The following is a 21,489-nucleotide window of genomic DNA, read 5'->3' as shown; positions in this document are numbered from 1 at the left end:
GGCCTCCTCGCTCCCCCCCCCAGTCCTTCACTGTTCCTCTCCCCTGCTCCCCACCCCGCCTCCGCTCTCTCCTCCTCTCTTTCTCCTTTCCTCTCCCCACCCCTCCTCCCCGCCCTTTTCCCTTCCCCTGCTCGGTCTCCACCCCCACTCGTCCCTCCCGGCTTCCTGCCATCTCTCTCTGGCTCGCTCCCCACCCTGGCGCCCCCCTTTCTCCCCCGCGCCGGGCTCTCAGCTCTGATTCCTTCATCCTCAGGGCAGGGCGCAGCGCGCGCCATCCTGCCCCGGGTCTCCCGCCCTCTCCTCCCACGCTCTGCTGGCAGAAGTTTGCCCTGTCTGGGGTGGCCCCGCCAGACCTGCCTCCCTACCTCCAGTCTCCGCCAGGAGCAGAGAGCCGGTCACTCTGAACTCCCTCCAGGCCTCTGACCCGGGCCCCTTTCTTTCCCTTTCTTTTGTCCTAATGCCCACCGCGGCCTCCTGGCCCCTTCTGGGCGCAGAAGGAGAGCAGTGCTGGCCTTAAACTGACATTTAGTATCAACTGGACATCAGGAATGTCCTGCAAGCGCCATCCCAACTCATCCTGTCCAAAGTCGGTTTCAGACTCTGTGTCCCCCATCCCAAGTTCTCAGAGTGAGGGACCCTCACCCACCAGATGCCTCACTGCCCCTCCCACACTCCAGGAAGCAAAGTCCTATCAGCTGTCTTATCTGTCCCCTGCTCGACATCCTCCCGTCTTGCCTAGATTAAAACTGCTAACCTGGCCAGGACAAAAATGAAAAAATCCAAATGGTTAACCTCTAGGCAGACAGCCTGTCATGGAGCCTAATGATGCTTTCGTTATTATGACTGTGCCATCGCACACATTCTCTCATTTAAGCCTTAAATCAGTACTCAGAGATACATAGTGTCATTTTCCTAATTTTACCTACGAGAAAAAGGAAATCTAGAAGGGTTGAGACCAAGAAGCTGATAATTGCGCTTGGTCTCCCATCTTCTTTCCCCTTCCTGCCCCACCTTTGTGCTTCTGCAGAAGTCTTTCTAAAACACATACCTGGTTGTCCATTACATGCTTCCTCCACTGACAAAGGATTAAATTCCATCTCTATGTGGCATATTTCACAATCTGACTCCAACCAATTTCCAGCTGCTAGGTTTTCTACTTCCTTCCTTTACCCATGGTCCCTCTCGGCATGCCAACTGCACCAACCTCTTAAGTTTCCCAAATAAACTCAGAATGAGTTTCATTCCCAGACTCCAGTTTGCTTGGCAAACTCCTACTTATCCTTCAATGCCCAATTTTAATGCTGCCTCCCATGGTCCTGTCTCCAGTCTGTTGTTTGCTCCTTTCCTGGGCCACTACTTGGAGCATCCCTCTGCAGGAGTTCTGAATCTGCTACCTCGTAACCACTGGCTATCATGTCTTATCCATTATTGTACCTGACACATAGGAGACCCTCATTAAATGACAGTGGGGTAGATGACTGTGTGGCTGCAGAGACAGCAATGGAACTGACAGAGCCTCTCTTACCCTGGGAACCAGGCGTGCATTAGGCCCTCAGCTGATCCCACCCTTCAGAGGTATTCCCTCATCTGGTCATGAGATGAGTCCACTGACCCCTGGTATAGCTGAGTAGGTCTCTGCCTTCCAACAGCCTGGCTCCCCTTTGGGGAGAAAAACTATGTGACTTTTTTGGGAGCTGATACCTCCCACTGCCAACTCAGCCCTGCCTACAGGTTCCTGAAGCATAGAAAGCTCTGGATATATAATTTAGACGAACAAACAGTAATGTATAACACCACGTAACCATGCGTAACACTGCATATTCTATCACACCACCATCAGGACACAGAGGTTCAGAATTTAGGCCCTGGAGTCAGACTGCCTGGCTACACATTGCTGCTTCACCACCCCTTATGCTGGGACCCTAGAATGGGGGTTTCTTCACCTCTTTGTGCTTCAGTGTCCTCATCTGTAAAATTCTTTCATTTAACAGACAGATATTGAACACCTATTAAGTTCCAGGCACTATTTTAAGGGATGAGAGTACAAAATATATGATACATATATATGATTATTAATTGAGCGCTTTCTATATGCTAAACGTTATGATGAGCACTTGATATTCATTGCTGTATTTAATCCTTACACCGACCCTAAAAAATTATTAATAGCTGTGATTCCTGATGGGGAAACCAGGGCTTAGAGGGTTAAGGAAGCTGACCCTGTTCAAAGCGATGGTAGATGACAGTTTAAACAAAAGCCCTGGTGCAGCTGACTCTAAATCCACATTCAAAGTGCTTTCATATACTTTCCCACATTTTATTCTCAGCTGCCATATGAGATAAGAAAATCAGAGCCCAAGTGGGTTTAGTGACTTGCCCAAAGAAACACAATGACTGTCAGTGTTGTGACTCAAATCTTGGACTTGGGAATCCAATTTCAGAGCCTGTCCCTGCGTTCCCTCGCAGTTTTCAGAGGGACATCCTCAATTCTCAGAGGGTACCAGTCTTGAATAGGACTGGGTCTAACTTAGGGAGCTGGGGGCTGAATATGGGTGCTGGCCTGATGGCAGGATTGTAGCACATGAGCTATTTCTATCAACAGAGGACCTAACTCTACAAACATGAAGAGGGAGGGAAAAGAGACTTTCCCATTTTCTAAAAAAGGCACCTGGAGACTTGAGGGTCATGGTGCCACCTAGTGGGCAAAAACTTTCAGCCTCAGCAGCCAAGTCTTGCTCCTTACAAGGGAGTTCCCGGGAGTGGGTTTAGAGTGATATTTATAGCCTCTGGAATCCTGCAAACTTTCCAAAGGGCAGTCCAGCAAACTCTCTGGAGAAATATAACTATTCAGAAAGATCATGATTCCATCCAGCTCAACAAATATGGTAAAAGCGCCTGCTAGATGCAAACAGAATCAGGATGGAGAAGGCAGGAATGAAGAGGACCAACTCCTGCCCTCATGCTGTTTTCACTCTGCTGGTAGGGGAGGGACAGTTGTGGGGCCAAAAGAGCCATATGACTGAGGGTCTTAAAGAAAATACGAAAGGGGAGGAGGGAGTTTGTGGTTCAGTTTCCTGACTGCTGCAGCAAATGCCATGCGATGGTTTGGCTTAAACAACAGGAATTTATTGGTTCTCGGTTTTAAGGATAGGAGAAGTCCAAAATCAAGGCATCAACAAGGCCGTGCTGTCTCCTAGAAGACTGCGCCGTTCTAGGGCTGGCTGGCTGTTTTTGATCCTTGGATTTTCTGACACACGGCAATGCACACAGTGGCCTCTCCTGGCTTTTCCTGTTCTTCCTGGTTCCCTTGACATTCAGCTTCTGGCTCCTCCCTCTGGCTTTATCTAGGTGACCTTCCCTATAAGGTCTTCGGTAATAGAATTAAGACCCACCCTGATTCAGCTGGTCCACCCTTTGAGTAACCTCATCAGAAGGTCCTGTTTACAAGAGTTCACATCCACAGGAACGAATTCAATTTAAGAACAAAGTGTCATTTGAGGATGGATAGAATTTCTACAAGCAGAGGTGGGTTTAGGTGCCACTGGGAGAGGCAGTCCACCACGGGTCCGGAGCACCCCTGGATGTTCTTACTAGGTGTGCAAGGCCGTGACTGCTCCCCATGCAGCCATTTTTCAGGGTTGTGTTTGTATCAAGCATGAGCGACTAGGTAACATTTTCTTCCACAGAACAGTTTGTTTATTGCTTACTAAAACGGTGGTGGTATTGGGGGTGAGTGGTGGGTTTCCCAAGCTCAGTGCTCCTCAGCTGTAACATAAACCCACCGAATGCCTAACATCCACCTGAGCCCCTCTGTGCCACCCCCAAGAGATGGGGCAAAGGGAATAGATGTAACATGTAAGTGGCAGAGCAAGGAAGTAAATTTAGATGTCCTGAGCACTAGAAATGCCTCAGCTGCCTCAGAGTCCCTGAATCTTGACTTCTCTAACCATGAACTTTCTCAGATCCTGTATCACAAAAGACACTTTTTAAAGACATTACCTCCTCAAACCATGAAAAAGCAGATATGGTGGTTTCCTTCCACTATCGCTTGGGTCTCTAACTTCCCCATACCACTGGAGCCTCAGAACCTCTAGCATAGAGATGTGGGGAATTATGGAGATTTTCCCCAACTCTGGTTTTCTCTCTGCTGTTGAGAAGTACCAACCTAACCTAGACGGATGGAATGGAATGTGGCACAGAGATCAAAGGTCACAGAAGCCACTAGAGAGCCAAGAGGATCTTGCCCTGACCCATCCGGGAGCTGTCAGCATGGCCAGCGGTCGTGGCACTCAGGGAGCAAGAATCGACAGTAGAATTGAAATGCTTTGAGAGACCTGCTTCCTCATGGCGGCCATCTCTCTCCCACCCACAGCCTCTTTTAGAACTGTGGCTCTAGATGGTATGTTTTAACCAGTAAGCGGCTGCCCTTACTTCCCCCACTCCGCTCCTGATCCATGCTGGGCCTATCAGAGTCCTCCTCCTGGGATTTAGCTGAATTGTCATGCAGAGAAAGTGTTGGGGTAGCCAAAGCCAGCGCATGAGACAAATTTGGATACAGTATAAATTCTGAGTAGAGCAGAGGAAGTTGATCAAGCAGAGAAGAGAAAGGGGAAGGCGTGCAGAGATGAGAGAATGAGAGAGAAAGAACAGCTGCCTCTGAGTCCACTCCAAGTCAGACAGCTGGACTTCATTTCTGTGAACACGCAGTAGGTTTATATTAGCTTCCCTCTCAATGACTTGAGTTAACTTGAACAAATTTCTGTTCCTTAAAATAGCACTGTAATTAAACAAGAAGGGAATCTGGATCCTAGCTGCCTGGGTCTGGTGGTGTTTTTTGTTTGTTTTTTAATGACTACATTTTCTTTGACACTCCTCCTTATCAAGAGGTGGGGTCTATGTCACCTCTGCTTGAATGTGGGGGCTTGTAGCGAATAGAATGGCAGAAATTACACTGTGTGACTTCTGAGTTAGGCCAAAAACAGGCAATGCAATTTCTGCCACGTTGGTGAAAACTCACATGTGGTTTTCAGGTAAGGCCAGCAAGTTCCAGGTCATATTAGAGGTCATCAAAGCCCTAGAGCCCCAGGTGCCAAACATATAAGAAATGAGTTTTAGGATGATTCCAGACCTCAGCTTTCACGTCCTCCCAGCTGATGCCCTGACATTGTGGAGCAGAGAGAAGCCATCCTCACAGTGCCCTGTCTGAATTTCTGATGAACAGAATCCATGAGCACAATAAAATGGTGTTTTATACTGCTAAATTTTGAGGTTAGTTTGTTTTGCAGCTATTACAACTGGACCACATCACTTAGCAGCTATAAGAGATCCTGCAAGTTTCCTACCCTCAGCTTTTGCATTGGTATAATGAGATTAAAAATAATGGCACTACATCATCAAAGGGCTGTTGTAAGGATTAAATGTGATAGTGCTCGGAACACAGTACATATTAGCTTTATCATCCCATTGGTGTTCTAGTTCACTAGCTGCTGGAATGCAATATACCAGAAACAGAATGGCTTTTAAAAAGGGGAATTTAATAAGTTGCAAGTTTACAGTTCTAAGGCCGAGAAAATGTCCCAATTAAAACAAGTCTATAGTAATGTCCAATCTAAGGCATCCAGGGAAAGATACCTTGGTTCAAGAAGGCCGATGAAGTCAGGGTCTCTCTCAGCTGAGAAGGCACATGGCGAACACAGTCAGGGCTTCTCTCTCAGCTGGAAGGGCACATGGTGAGCACAGCGTCATCTGCGAGCTTTCTCTCCTGGCTTCCTGTTTCTTGAGGCTCCCCAGGAGGTGTTTTCCTTCTTCATCTCCAAAGGTCGCTGGCTGGTGGACTCTCTGCTCCCTGGTGCTGCAGCATTCTCTGCTCTCCCCAAATATCCTTCATTCTCCAAAATGTTTCCTCTTTTATAGGACCCCAGAAACTTATCAAGACCCACCCAAATGGGTGGAGACATGTCGTCACCTAATCCAGTTTAACAACCACTCCTGATTACATCACATCTCCAGGGAGATGATCTGATTACAGTTTCAAACATACAGTATTGAATAGGGGTTATTCTGCCTTTATGAAATGGGATTTTGATTAAAACATGGCTTTTCTAGGGGACATACATCATTTCAAACCAGCACAATTGTTTTCCAAAAGAGCTTTGGCATCCTGGTCACTGTTTCTCAGAGTACCCCTGGATTGCAGACAGAACCCTGCTCTCAGTTGAGGTTCTTCATCCTTCTGCACCATCCTACCGGTCTTGCCTTTCTCAGCTGTCAGTCAGGGTCCCCTCAGGAGATGCAAACCACCCAGTAATTTAAACAAGAAATGTTTAATATGAAGAATTATTGGCTATAACAGAATCCTGAGGGATTGGCAAATAAGAAGTAAAGAGAACTCTAAGGAATACAGGACTAGAAGATAAAGGAGCAGCCACTACCTCTAGGGCTGAGTTGGAACCCAAGGCATAGCCTCTATCCCCACCCACCGGGCTGAGATCCAGACCTCATGGCTCGCTGGATGGCAAAGAAGCTGCAAAAATGATGCACTGGTGGAACTAGCTGGAAATCTTCTGTCTTGGTGCTGGGGGAAGTTATTCACAGGGAGGTGTTGCACCTCAAAGCTTATCGCAAAGCCACCCAAGGGGGTGCCAAGGGGAGCTGCCAGCCACTGTGTGTACTGTAGGATCCAGACGCTGGAGAAGCCGCCACACTGCAGGAGCCTGGGGCTGGAGACACCACAAGTGATCCAGGACATGGGCACTAGAGAAGCTTCAGGAGCTGGGGAGAGGAGCACACCAGAACCAAGAAGAGAGAATCCTTCCTCCTACAGTCTCTCTAGCAGCCTCTACTAATAAAGCTGAACATAATACCAGCGGGCAAAGGGAAATATTTACAGGACTCTGTGCCAGTTTGTCTTCAGAGATACAGCTATTTTTCTTACAAGTAGAGAAGTTCTGATTCGCCAAAGTGAGATGATACACAGTACTAATCGTCTTTATATCACTGGCTATATTAAATACTTCTTACATTCTGTCATAGTCCCAGGGAATATTCTGTTACCTAAAGACTAAATTATAATGTGAACTTCCAACAACTTATATTTAACATAAAAATGGGAAGAAATAGAAAGAGAAAGTGGTTGGTGTAAAAAAACAACCACACATATACACATGCAAAACTACTAGTCATTTTTTGTAATTGGTCACAGTCCATAATTGATATCTATGGCTTCCTTATTTTATTACCTATTCCATAGTCCCCCTTGCTCTCAACCAGAACTTCAGCTGACTGGGTTTCTTTACTTGTTGGAGTAACTCAGACTTTCATTCCTGAAGGGTCGGAGACCTCAATCATCCTGCCTCATGGGGGTGGCTATAATTGCCCATTACTTTACTGTTGGACATGGAAGTACTCCAGAGAATCCCCCGGTTTCCAGACATAGTTCTCCCTGGCCTCTGGTGGCAGACAGATCTTAAGGTGGTTTCCCATGATCTCTGCCACCAGATGTCAGTGCCTTTGTGTAATCTCCTCCTCTTGAGTAGGGATAGTGTGCTGGTTTGACAGGATATATGCCCCCTAAGAAAAGCCATGTTTTGATATAAATCCCGTTTCTTAAAGGTAGAATAATCTCTATTCAGTACTGTATGTTTGAAACTGTAATGAGATCATCTCCCTGGTTGATGTGATTTAGTTAAGAATGGTTGTTAAATTCTATATCTTTTTCGGTTATGTTGCTAGTTCTTCTAAACCAATGCAAATGTACTAAGAAATGATGATCATGCATCTATGTGATGATGTTAAGAATTAATGATTGCATGTGTAGAATGGTATGATCTCTAAATGTTGGGTTAATTTCTTTTTTTCCGTTAAGAGAAGGGATAATTGGAGATGAAGGGATACAGACTGTACAACGGGACTGGATATAAAAACTCAGAAATGGACAGCACAATACTACCCAATTGTAATGCAATTATGTTAAAACACTGAATGAAGCTGCATGTGAGGTATAGGGTTTTTTTTTTTTCTTTCTATTAATGTTTTAATTCTTATTCTGTTGTCTTTTTATTTCTTTTTCTAAATCAATGCAAATGTACTAAGAAATGATGAATATGCAACTATGTGATGTTATTAAGAATTACTGATTGTACATGTAGATTGGAATGATTTCTAATTGTTTTGTTAATTCTTTTTTTAATTAATAAAAAAAAAAAGATTTAGGCTATTAAAAAAAAAAAAAAAAAAAAGAATGGTTGTTAAACTGGATTAGGTGACGACATGTCTCCACCCATTTGAGTGAGTCTTGATTAGTTTCTGAAGTCCTATAAAAGAGGAAACATTTTGGAGAATGAGAGACTCAGAGAGGGCAGAGAATGCTGCAACACTACAAAGCAGAGAGTCCACCAGCCAGCGACCTTTGGAGATGAAGAAGGGAAATGCCTCCCGGGGAGCTTCATGAAACCAGAAGCCAAGAGAGTAAGCTAGCAGATGACGCCGTGTCTGCCATGTGCCCTTCCAGCCGAGAGAGAAGCCCTGACTGCGTTCGCCATGTGCCTTTCCAGATGAGAGAGAAACCCTGAACTTCATCGGCCTTCTTGAACCAAGGTATCTTTCCCCAGATGCCTTTGATTGGACATTTCTATAGACTTGTTTTAATTGGGACATTTTCTCGGCCTTAGATCTGTAAACTAGCAACTCATTAAATTTCCCCTTTTAAAAGCCATTCCGTTTCTGGTATATTGCATTCTGGCAGCTAGCAAACTAGAACAGATAGGACCCATGACTTGCTTCTAAACAAAAGACACCTCTAACCAGAGGAAACTCTTGGGATGGCAGATGTGATGGAATGTCACTGCCATGGTTACTTTACATTATATGACACTTTGTCTTGATAACGTACTTGCTCCGGAGACTCTCCTTCCTGGGTTGATGAAGTAAGCAGCCGTTTGGGAAAACCCATGTGGTGAGGAACTGCAGGAAGCCTCTGGGGGTTGTGGGCAGCTTCTAGCCTCCAGTGTGGCAAAAAGCGGGAAATCCCAAGCAGAGAATCCAGTGGACCCCTGCCCAGACGCCTAACCCACAGAAACTGATACAATTTAAACTTACAGCGAAGCTGTAAGAGAATAACAAAAGGAGCAAATGGTTATATATATACATATATATATGTATGTATTTCTGTTACCTAGATTTATCAATTGATTACCTTTATCATTCTCTTCCTCTTTTTCTATACACACACACACACACACACACACACACACACATAAACACACACACGGTTCTGAACCCCTTGACCTTGAATTTGAAACATCCTGCCCTTTATATCTAAATTCATCAGTGTATTTCCTAAGATCAAGGGCATTTTCTTGCTTAGCCTCAGTTATGATTTTCAAAATCAGAAGATTTCATATTAATATAACACTACTTTCTCACTCCCTAGCCCATATTCAAATCTCAACAGTCGTTCAATAATGTTCTTTATCACAAAGATTTCCCTTTTCCCAGCCCAAGAGCCAATCCAGGATCACGTATTGCATTTAGTTTTCATGTCTCTTTAGTTTACTTCAATCTGGAGCACTTTCTCAGCCTTTCTTTGTCTTTCTTGACCTTGACATTTTTGATGACTATAGGCCAGTTATTTTATAGAATATCCTTGTATGTTCCCTTGTGATTCGATTCAGGTTATGCATTTTTGGCAGGAATACCATGAAGTAATGTTGTGTCCTTCTCAGTGCTTCATATCAAGGGGCATATTATGATGATTTGTTTCAACATTGGTGGTATTACTTTCTTTTTAATTACATGGGCAGGCACCGGGAATCGAACCCAGGTCTCCAGCATGGCGGGTGAGATCTCTGCCACTGAGCCACCGTTGCCCTCCCTGGTGATATTAATTTTGATCATTTTATTAAGCTGGTGTCTGCTAGGAACTCTACCGAGGTCACCATCTTTCCCTTTATAATTAATAATTTGTGAGGAAAGACCTTTTAGACTATGTAAATATCCTGCTCTTCAATAAGCTTTCACCCACTAGTTTTAGTAACCATTATTTACTAATTGCATCATTCCTTCAACATTTATTAGTTTGCATTCTACCGTAAGGAAGGGATTTCTCTTCCCCCCTGTTTATCTAGTCTTTTATTTCTATTACTATGGATTCATGTATTCTTATTTTATTTCATTGGGCTATAATCTTGTACTGTCATATTTTATCTTGATGCTCAAATTGCCCTAAATCGGGCCAATGGGAGCCCTCTTAAACTGACTCCTGGTCTTCTGACATGTCTCTATCATTCTCTGAGCATTTTCTTCTTATTTTCTCACAAACAAGTTGTTCCAGGCTCATCCTAGTGCTACCATCAACCATATCTCCAAGGAACCATACTTCTTTTTCCTGGGAAATGGTATTAAGAAGCCAATATCTTGGTATTGTTTGCTTATTCCTACTGGAGTGTCATTGCTTCTAGGCTCTCTCAGCAGACAGAGGCAAGGAATGTTTGTGTATATACACACACACACACACACACGTTTATACATACATTTATAACCGTATTTCTGTATCTACTTATCTATATATTAGAAACCATGACTTCATACTAATACCTTTAATTCTAATCTACATGAATGGCCAATTTTTTTTTTAAGTGTTTCTGTATTTACCCTATATGTAGGACTTTGCTATTTTTAGCCTCTTCACTCTGTAAGTTCAGAGAGGAGGGCTATAATCTAAATTGCTTTGTGTGATGTCATAAGCAGAAGGAAGCTTTTAAAAAATGCTTAGAATGACCAAGATTATTAAGAAACACAGAGTTGACTCAAAAGTCACACTGTAGCATAAAGCTGAGTGTGAAAGTTCTCAGGATGCTACAGCTTACTCTCTGCAAAACAGGACAAACAGCAACAAAAAAATCCAGCGGGGACCACATGTAACCACCCAGCTGCTTGAACAACTGTTGCAGAACAAGAAGAAAGAGGGAAGGAATTTCTGCTGGTTTAGCATGTGCAACAAGGTGTACATTAAACACTCTGTCTGCACAGCTTCTTTCACCTTTACAAAAAACCGAGAGATGGGAACAGTTATTCCCATTTCACAGGCGAGGAAACTCATCTGTACAGATGAGAAGTTAAGTCATTTGCCTAAGGTTGAATAGTTTAAACCCCTTATTTATTGGGGTTTAAAATAAAAGCCATATTGGAGCCTAAGGCAAAAGAAAAAATGTGTGGCCCTAATGAACTTGTTAAAATATTCTCCCAAAATGTTGTAAAATTGATCATGGGGATGTATGCACAACTATGTGATGATACTGTCAGCCCGTGACTGTAAACTTTAGATAGTTTGTGCGTGAATGTATCTCAATAAAACTGAAAAATATATGTCCTCCTATATTTTGAATCAAGTGGTAAAGTTGATAAAAGCTCTACAATTGAAAAACATGCATACACATAAAGTTCCCTGTTGCCCGTCTGTTCGTATGCCATTGCTAACTCTCGTAAACCTGCTTTGCAGGGGACACAACAGTGTCCACACCCCTGGGAACTGTGAGCTGACTGGAAATGAGTGTTCTCATTGCATAACAATATGGGGTCATAAAACAAACAATATCCTGTGTCTGTGTTAGAGTTTGATATTTTATCAGGGACTTTTTGGTATTAATTTTTTTTAAAATATTGCATTAAAATACCATTTATCTTGATAGCTGAGTTTCTGGCTCCATCTCTCTCTCTCTCTCTCACACACACACACACACACACACACACACACACACACTGTAAATTTTGCACCTGAGACAAGTTCTTAACTTGCTCATCCTAATCTGGGACCTGTAAATAAAGTCTTGGCCTGAATTACACCCCATGACCTGTTCCCCAGGGCAGATGCTCTCTAATCAGGGCCCTGTTAGGGGTGGTTTTGCCTCCAGCACCATTCTGTGAATTCCAGATGTCCTGAATCCTGGTGGAAGACCCACGGCCAAATCTCACTCCTGAGGTCCTGCGTAGAGACCACACAACTGTGGAAGTGCCCCATCTCAAACTCTGGATCATAGAGCTGTAACAACAGAAGTGGTCCTATTGTGTGGTAAGCACATGGTCACATGCCTGCAAAAATGTTTGGAGACATCAGTGCTTATGGGTCGGAATTCCTAGGTTCTCCAAGCCAAGAGTTCAGCCTTCCTAGTGCTGGGAATGGGACAGAGGGAATCCCTGCCTCAGAACCCCAGCCTTCTGGTTTAGAAGCCAGTGCAGTCCCCTCCTCAGCAAAGCAGTTGATTGAAAGGCTTTGCAGCAGTACTTTCCATTGGAGAGGAACCATTGCTGATGTCTTCATTCTTTTCAACACTGCCCCAGGGATTCAAGGAAAGCAAAAAGAAGCCACTGTTAAAACCTTTTTAGCTACAGCAAAACACTTGCTGATTTAGTCTTTGTGTAGGACAGAGAGAGGAGCTGGAGATCATGAGATGAGGAAGAATGGCTTCTGAACACACACACACACCCCTTGCAAAAAGGGACCTACAAATTCCACCCCCCTTGGCATCTTTACAGAAGAGAAAACCTTCTGTAAATTTAAATAAATACCAATCCAGCTTTGAAATGAAAAGAAGTCAGGGAGACTTGGCTTCCTATACTCGGGTGCCCTTCCTGACCAATTCCGAGCCGGTGCACAATCTTTTATCTTCCAGGGAAGACAACAAGCATTTATGGAAAACCTCTTGGACACTCAGCATCCACTCCTACCCCCTCCAATCCAAGTTTCAAGCTGCAGTTGGAGTGACCTTTTAAAAACTAATTTGTCATGAGGATGAAATGAGCTAATATTTATAAAGTTCTGACTGGCATTCACGGCACATAGTAGGAGCTATAAAAATGTCTATTAAATAAATACATGTGATGCTGTTCCCCCGTTTAAAACCCCTTAAATGATCAAATGGAAACCCTTTACTGCCTGCCTCTGCCTGCTGCTTCCCCACCACTCTTTCTTTTGCTAGTCTTTATTTCAGATCCTTTCAATCCCTCCTCAGACAAAGCCACTTCCTGGCCTTAGCCCCAGGGATTCCTCCTTAATGGCTCTTCCTAGATCCACTGCTTGTCACTTGACTAACTTCAACCTCTCCTTCATATCTCAGCTTAAAATGTCGCTTCCTCAGCCATCCAGGACCTCTCAAAAGGAGTTTAGGTAGCTCTGTTTTGCCCTTTTACAGCCATAACATTTGTTACAATTGCAATCACAGATTAAATATTTTAAGTAATTTGTTTGCTTCCTTTACATAGGTTGTAAACTCCATGAATACAAGGGCTGTAGGTCTCTCCGGTTCATTGTTTGTCAAGGAGCTCAGACAGGATAGATCCCTAACGAGCTGTTGTAGAGTGAACGAATAAAAACTTCTACTGCTTGTCGTGTTTAGGTAACCGGCCCAAGGTCACACAGTGGAGTGAATATTAGAACCCCTGACGTTCTGGCTCTGAAGCCCAAGGTCTGATCGCTGCAAAAGCTGGCCCCTCCTCTCCCTCAAGGCTGGAGACAGAAGACAGACAGGCTAGGAAGAGAGTTTTAGGACCTGCAGGTCCGTCGGCACAGCGCTACGCGCTGCACGGAACGCTGCGCCGAGCGCGTCGGCCTCGGGCCCCGGGGAGGGGGCGGCCCTCATGGAACCGGCCAGGCGGGCCGCAGCCGCACCCAGGGACAGGAATGCGGCCCCTCCCCGCCTCGCGCCAGGAAAACCGCGTCGGCCTTAGGGGCTGACGTCAATGAAGGGGACGCCTCCCCGCGCGGCGGCGGCTGGGGGCGGAGGGAAGGGACGCGGCGGGCACGCCCCCTCACCGCCTTCCCCGCCGCTGATTGGACTCGGGGAACCTTGGCACTGGTTGTTCGCGGTCGGCGGAGGGTAGGGGCGGGGTAGGGGCACGCCCCCCGCCCTCGGCCGCAGCTGATTGGCCCACGGAGTCTCCGCGTTGGGGTTGGGCAGGCTCGCCCGGGAGCTCGCACCAGGGCCCCCGCCGAGGATTGGCTGTTCCGGGGCTTCTTCTTCGGGGAATCGTGGCTGTGATTCCGGAGGCCCGGCCCGCCTCGGGCAGCCAGGTACGTAGGTCGGCCCGGCCTGGGCGCGCGGTGGGAGGCGGGAGGTCTGTCAGAGCGCGGGGCCGGGGGACTCGAACTCCCAGATCCACTTAGAGGCTCGTGGTTCTGAGAAACGGGGGTCGATCGTGCTGGGGATATCTTCGTGTGCCTCGGCCGGGATACCCTCCTCCAAGCTCCTGTCCTGTGGGTGAACGCCACCCGGTACTGTGAGCACTTCGCACAGGAAGCCCAGAGCTGCGCGCTGAGGAAGGGAACTGGGGTGGACGCCTCTTAGCTAGCCGGCTCCCGATGCGATGTCTGTCCGCGCTGCCCTTCAGCGCGGTGAGTAATCGCTCCAACTCCCCGCGGGGCGTGGAGTGTCCGCGCCACAGAGGCTTGCTTTGGCGTTCCGGCTTTGGATCCCTGAGCCTTCTAAAATCCGTAAAAGCGGGCAGCAGAGCCTTCTCGGTTCTTCCTCTCCCCTAAAGACCTCGCAGCCATCTGGCAAAAATAGGAGTTACAGTGGTTGACAGCATAAAGCTCTGGGGTCAGGCTACTTGGGTTTATGTCTGAGCCTCATCACCTACCAGCTGTGTGATTTTAGGCACGTCACTCAACCTTTCTGAGCTCAGGTTTCCCATCCGTAAAATGGGTGTAATGATAGTGCTTCCGCATAGTTGTGAGGGATTAGAGATTCCCCATCTGAGAGTGCTTCGTTCTGGGCTTGACAGGAGTAAGGGTCTCAATGTCAGTGATTTAAAAGTCCACAGATGACTCCATCTCCCTTTGCCCTCTTCTCCCAAGAGTGAAAGCCCCTTTTCATGAAGTTTGATGAAGGTGATGGTGATGCAAATGACAATGATTCTATAGTACCTGGTGGTTAAATAGCTTTTCTCTGATATTCATTCATTCAACCAACATATATTTGAATGTCTTTTATATGCCAGATGCTGGATGGGTGCTTTTGCATACTTTTTATCCTCTTACCAGTTATTTGTACTCAGCATTTTAATGATGGGCAAACCGAGGCAGGAGAAAACTGAGACTTGCCCAAAATCACCCAGCTATCTATCAGCGGCACACTTAGAACACCGAGTTCCTGAACTCTTTAGATCCAGCAGCAGTTTATTACCAGGTTATATCTCTATCTGATAATTGGTTGGGGGAAAGGGCCTAGTTTAGTTTCTTTTTCCTCCTGGGGCATAGATTTGGAGGCCACCATGTGTCTAATTCTTTTAAGCATACATGGTCAATGGGAGGTCCTGTGGAGTGGGGGCGCCCACAAGGCCATTTGAACTGAGCCTCCAACGTGAGAAGCCCCAGATTTTGGCTGCTGCCCAGCCACATGTCTGTGTAGGCATTTAGGTGTAGGCTGTAACTTGACTTGTGCATTGGGCCAGACCACCCAGTTCTGCTAAGAGGCCCCCAGCCTTCAGTTACAAAGGTTACCACTTGCCAGTGTTATCCAAAGGGGGCAAACTGAGTGAGGAACCAGGATTGCAGCTCACACAAGTATGTTCTGCCTCTCACGGTTACTCATGCCTCCCTGAGACCACAGTGAGATACTCGCCTAGGATAGCCATCCAAACTGAACTTCATATATAACAAAGAATGCTCAATTGTTCTCCATAGTCATTGCATGGTGAGTCACTTTTTAAATATACTTCTTAACGTTCTTCAGTTCTTCCCATATTGCCTATTTCAAAACAAGTTGAACTTTATCGTTTTCTACATTTGGTATTCACTTTGGGGGGTTCGTTTTTAACTACTTTCTGTCAAATTGAAGTATTTTGGAATCAGTTTTTTCCCCATTTGCTCAGACCCATGTTTATCTTCTTTTATGTCAGTTCTGAAAAGAAAGATCCATTTGTAATCTTTTAATAGCCTCATGGTTTCATTTTCCAGTTTTAAAAAGTGCCATTGTTCAAGTTTACACTGGCTTTCCTGGATTAAGGTCTTGTTCAGGAAATTAGGGGAAAAGTAATTGTTGAGCAGCCTAGGTCACTACAGTGCTTTAGAGCAGTGGGTTTTGTCTTCTGCCAGACCCTAATCCTCTAGCGGTTTGCAGCAAAACAGGTGTCCAGGGAGGATTGAGAAGGGAATAGAAGGGGAGCTACTAGCTGGGGAGTATCCTGGCACCTAGTAAGTAGTCCTTTCTGTACATGCTGTTGCTTCTAAACACTGGCAGAAAAGCAGACCCATCTCTACTTCTGTATAGACCTAAGCCTCATTGTGGAACCACTGACTTTCAGTACAGGAACATACCCTCAGACACCATCGGCCGCCACCTGTTCTCACAGATTTAAGGGAAAACGGAGGCCCAGAGAGGCAAAGTGAATTGCTTGAGGCCTCTCAGCAAGTGACTCAGACCAATACTCTGACTCATAAGTCAGTGCTCTGTGCACCGAGCTGAGTGAGTAGTGGTTCCAGATTTGCTTTGTTGGAACTGGAGATCTTCCTCTTCAGCCTGCTGCGCAGTTTCAAGGCTAAGGCAGCCGTTACCCAGTAAATAGTCCTTACACTAGAGTCTAGTGATTAGACTAAAATAAATAGGAGAATTCCACCACTGCCTTTCATATGGGATAATTCATTGTCCTTCTTATTCTGTTGGGAAGTTTTTCCAGTTGTGGATTAGGGGAGTAGGTAGGAGTAGCGAAACCCTCACAGAAATCTTGTAAAGCAATGTACTTTAGGCTGCTGGGCTGTGGAGGCAACTCAGCTGTTTAAAAGCATGGACTGCAGTCACAAAGACCAGCTTCTAGCTGTGTCTGGGCCACTGGTGCGTGTATCTGGGTCTCAGCCTCTGTTCCTTTGTGAAATGTGAAGATAACAGTGCTTATTTCTTAGGATTGTTTTGAGGATTAAATGAGATCATACACATTGCCTGATATAGAATGAAGATTCCATAAAACTTAGCTTTCATATTTCAGCCTAAAAGTGTTTCTTGGTGGCTGTGTTTTCTGGTCACAGTATTTTTATCATCCAGCTGTGGGGCTTAGTTACCACACGTATTAGGTTTTAATTGGATTTCCATAATAGTGCCTAAGAAGAGGCAACTTTTAAAATTGCTATTTTTCCAGATAAAAAGCACAATTTCTATGAAGTTAATTTATTTGAAGTCTTCCGAAGATTTATTTTAGTTGATAAATCTCATGAAAAAAGAGTGGGGTTCTTATGCTAGAAAGTTCAGAAACTGGGACAGGGTGAGTGTGGAAATAAATGGAATAAGGAGGGTGGTTCTGGAGTGTGGCAGAGGGAAAGCCAGGACAAGGGAGGGAAATTCTTATTTGGGGAGTTTGTATAGGGCGTAGAGATGGTTCAAATTCACAAGAGAACAAAGGGTATGTTAGCTTAAGGGTTACATTTGCAAGTAAGTTGGGGAATAGGAAACTGTAAATGCTTTTATTTATGAGAGTTTATACTGTTTGAATTTTCTACAATGAGCTTGTAAGTATTTTATTTAAATATATTTTAACTCTTCTCCCCCATCCCCACCCCACATGGTTAATGTTGGTTGATGGTTGACAGATAACTCCATAACTAACTAGAGAACTAGGTGTGACCCAGGCAGTCAGGCGTGTGGAAGGAACTGGGTGAGTCTGTCTCAACCTGACAACTCTCCCTTCTCCCCGCCCTCTTTTAGGCCTGGGGCTGGGAGGAGGAGGGGGCTCAGTCCAGACTGCTTAGAAGAAAAGGAAGGTCCACATCACAGCCCTGACCCATGTACAAAAGTCAGGGAAACCAAAAGAGAGGGGCATTTGCATTTATTTAGCTCTTATTTGATGCTTGATACTACACTAGGCTCATTTAATCCTCACAATAACCCTGAGAAGTGGTTATCATCATCCCCATTTTACAGTTAAGGAAACAGAGGCTCAGAGAGGTTGAGTAAGTAAACTAGTAAGATGGCAGAGCTGGGGCTCAAACCCAGTTCTGTGTAAAGCCAAAGTCCTTGGTCTTCCTTTGTCTCTCGGGCTATCCTAGCAATAAAACAGTGAGCTTCTTATGCCTTTATTACTGACAGTGAATTATTTAGCACCAAAGAAGATAACTTAATTTTTATTTTCTGGATGTGATGGGGGAACTTTTATTGAACTTTCTTACAAATTTATCCCACTGTCCATGATATTATCTTCTAGCTTTATAGCCTTCTCTTCTGTCCCCACCTTTCTCCATAGGTCCTTTGCATCATGGTTAGACGATTGGTTTGTTTCATATTGTGCTGACTAAATTATATGGGCTTGTTAATCCCCAAATTCTTAAAAATGGAGGCAGGGATGACTCTTCTCAATTTTATAGATGGAAAAGCAGAACAGTAGAACATTGAGCTCTTACCATATGCACTGTTCTAAAATGCTTTGCGTGTCCTCATTCAATCCTCACATCAACCTTCAGAAGTATGTACTGGTACCAGCTGATAATTTTACACATGAAGAAGTGGAGGCATGCAGGGTCACCTGCCCAGCCCACTTGGTGGAGAGGTAGAAGCAGGATTTCAGCCTGGGTAGCCCAACTCCACAAGCCCACTCTTACCTCTGTGTATCAGAGAGATCTGGGTTCTAGTCCTGACTGCATAGCCGTGGGTGAATTACTTAACCTTTCTGTTGCTCAGTTTTATCTGTGACACACAGAGGATAAGAGAGAGGGCTTATGTGCTTACATTTCCATGATGTTACATGTACAAAGCTTTTACAGCAGTGCCCGACACGTGTTAAGTTCTCAACAAATTTTGAGCTTTTGCTGCTGACATTAGTATCATAAGGATATGGGTATGGTCTCTGTGTGGACTTTAGAGCCAGACAGACCTGGGGGTTCTACTCCTAGTTCTGTGCTTACACATGGCTTTGTGAGCAGAAACAAGTCATTTAACCTCTTGAGTCACAGTTCATTTGTTAAATGGGGATAAACAATAATTAAACAACTCACAGGTTGCTGTGAGTCTTAAATGAGATAAAGTGCTATTACTTTTCTGACACATAATAAAGCACTCAATAAACTCTGGTTATCAATATTAATATTATTTCCCCAAGGGACCCTGGGAAATTAAAGTGATATTAAGTCAAGAGACTTACTCTACTTTGGTTCCAAGGGAATGCAAACACCAGAAGCCCTTGCATTAGCCAGGACCCAGGTTTGGGAGGAGACTGCTGAGTTGCTGATCCCTCTATATGCTTTGCTTCCTCAGAGCTCCCAATATGGGCACCCCAGCCTCAGTGGTGAGTGAGCCGCCCTCTTGGCAGGCCCCAAATGTGCCCCGGGGCCGCAAGCAGGCCTCAGCCAACATCTTTCAGGATGCGGAGCTTCTGCAGATCCAGGGCCTGTTTCAACGCAGTGGAGACCAGCTAGCTGAGGAACGGGCGGAGATCATCTGGAAGTGTGCAGGAGACCCCCGTATGGCAGAAGCCTTGAGGAGGCTGCGTAGGAAGAGGCCCCCACGGCAGAAACCCCTGGGCCATGTGCTACACCACTGCAGCAGGCTCAAGTAGGTTCCTGGGACCAGAAGGCTGAGAGAAAGAGAGTGCTAATGATGCGGCTGTTGTCATTTTCTGGCTGAGCTAGTCTTGGCTTCACTGTCAAGTACTTAATATTACAGTTGTAAAGTTTATATAGTGGTTGGTACTCAAAAGGTTGCTGTTAACTACTGGAGTTATATATGGCCCAGTGAACTCCCATGCATGTTATCCTGTGGGGCACGGTACCTGGGTCCTAGCAACGCCGGGTAGGGAACAGTATTGTTTGAAAGCAAAGAATTCCATTGTAGAATGCCAACATCCAAAAATAAGTTTGGTTAGACAATCTTGGCTGGTATGTAGACTATAGTAAAGTACTACAGATGGGTTAAAAATTGTTGAGAAACTTGGCCTTAAGGAGATGACATCTTTTGCTAACCCCCTCCTCTATGCTTAGGTCATTGCCTGGCCCAAGAACAGTGAGCTGCAAGAGACTGAGCTGAACCACATGGCCTAAAGTGATCAACATGGGTTACAATCTGGGCTCCATTCTTCCAATCGTCTTCTGGGGCCCACAATCATAGCATTACATTGGAATGGGCCTTCTGAGATCATCTGCTCCTGGGGTGGCAAATCAGCTGCATTGCTTCTATCAAGTCCAACTGATAATTACTGCTTAAAAGACCTTACTTGGTCTCTCTGATCTCTTGAGTAGATAGGAAGAGTATTATGACTGATTAATGATTCTGCCATAAGCACAGGATAAAGAAGTTGGTGAAATGTTGAGTTTCACATACTCTGATCTAGTCCAACAGCAAAGGAATGTGAAAAATTTGCTTAAAGTCCTACAGCTCTTGGGGAAGGAGGGGGCAGAGACAAAGACCAGGGCCTTTGCCCCATTTTGTCTAGGACAGTGTGCCTTTTTAGTTCATCCTGCCTAAAATCTCTTTAGTCCTCATTCTACCCTATTAATGTTGGCTTGTCATATACTTGTTCCCTGCAGAATCCCAGAGCCTCACTTCAAACTGGCCAACCCACAGAGCAGCACCATGGAGACAGCCACCAACACCAGTGAGCAGTATCTGAACTCTAGGAGGACAAGTGCCAGGATCCGCCAGAACTGGAGAAAGCCTGGTCCCACAAGCTATCTCCACCAGATTAGACACTGATCCGAGGAACGGGCCAGGAATGGCAGTATCTTCCCCAGGAACTATAGGGACTTCTGCCAAAAGGTCCAGGGAAGTGGAGAAGGAAGAGACTTAAGGTGGGCAGTCCCACAAAGATGAATGAAAGGAAGAGACTGTTGCCACTGGCTCAGTTCATAACAGGACTGGACTTTTCCACTGGGCTATTTATTCATTATGTGGGACCCATTCCTCACCAGAATGAGAAGAAACACCGACAGTTCCTGCCTCAGCCCTTCCCAGTCTAATACTAGGCCTGGGCTGCATGATATACCCCTGTGACTCAAGTGACAAGCATCATTCCTGCTATTAATCCTCCTGCTACTACTGTAACTCCTGGTCCAGCAGCCCATCCCACATATCTGCCCTTCTCAGGCCAGCACAAGGCAACCATGCTTTAAGTAGAAAATAAAAACATTTGCATCAGCAATTGTGTGAGTTTGTAACAGAAGCGAAGATTCTAAAACAGAGGCTCTGGAGTTGGGGTCTGAGGGGAAGGGCTCATAACAAGGTGCTCCATAAGAAAGAGGAAATGGGGCTGGCCTCCTTTGCTTCCCTATCTCCCTGAATCCTTGTATTGCAGCCTTTTCCAGAGGCTGTCAAACTGGGAGGAGATAGGGGAGTATCTTTGCAGGTAGCCATGATCCACAGGAGAAGGGAGAAGTTTCTTGGTGCCTGGCCAGCTTTGGATAGGGGAAAGCTGTTACAGTGGGCAGTGGGTCCTTAGGTAGGATGACTCTGCAAAGTAGTAGGCACCAGCTCCAGGTTGGCTTCCTCAACACTAATGGGCTAAACCACCATCCTGAGGTAG

At 45.4% G+C, this 21,489-nt stretch overlaps 1 protein-coding gene across 2 annotated transcripts; it reads left to right on the top strand.

Moving 5' to 3' along the window:
• The first annotated feature begins 13,930 nt into the window (after positions 1 to 13,930).
• On the top strand, positions 13,931 to 21,108 carry AVPI1 (arginine vasopressin induced 1). 2 transcript variants are annotated; one of them, XM_077125669.1, is made up of 3 exons: positions 13,931 to 14,065; positions 19,230 to 19,526; positions 20,498 to 21,108. In XM_077125669.1, the coding sequence occupies exons 2-3, from the start codon at positions 19,240 to 19,242 to the stop codon at positions 20,661 to 20,663; spliced, it is 453 nt and encodes a 150-aa protein (XP_076981784.1). In that variant the 5' UTR covers positions 13,931 to 14,065; positions 19,230 to 19,239; the 3' UTR covers positions 20,664 to 21,108. The 2 variants fall into 2 exon arrangements, with proteins under 2 accessions (XP_076981784.1, XP_076981785.1); XM_077125670.1 differs by lacking the exon at positions 13,931 to 14,065 and adding an exon at positions 14,072 to 14,386.
• Positions 21,109 to 21,489: the final 381 nt, after the last annotated feature.

Source organism: Tamandua tetradactyla, chromosome 13 (genome assembly GCF_023851605.1).
Source record: "Tamandua tetradactyla isolate mTamTet1 chromosome 13, mTamTet1.pri, whole genome shotgun sequence".
Taxonomy (NCBI): Eukaryota; Metazoa; Chordata; class Mammalia; order Pilosa; family Myrmecophagidae; genus Tamandua; species Tamandua tetradactyla.
This window is presented reverse-complemented; position numbering and strand designations above follow the sequence as displayed.

Coding starts and splice junctions, on each gene's coding strand:
- AVPI1 (XM_077125669.1), top strand. CDS start 19,240: ATGGGCACCCCAGCCTCAGTGGTGAGTGAGCCGCCCTCTTGGCAGGCC. Junction 19,527..20,497: donor CACCACTGCAGCAGGCTCAA/GTAGGTTCCTGG, acceptor TGTTCCCTGCAG/AATCCCAGAGCCTCACTTCA.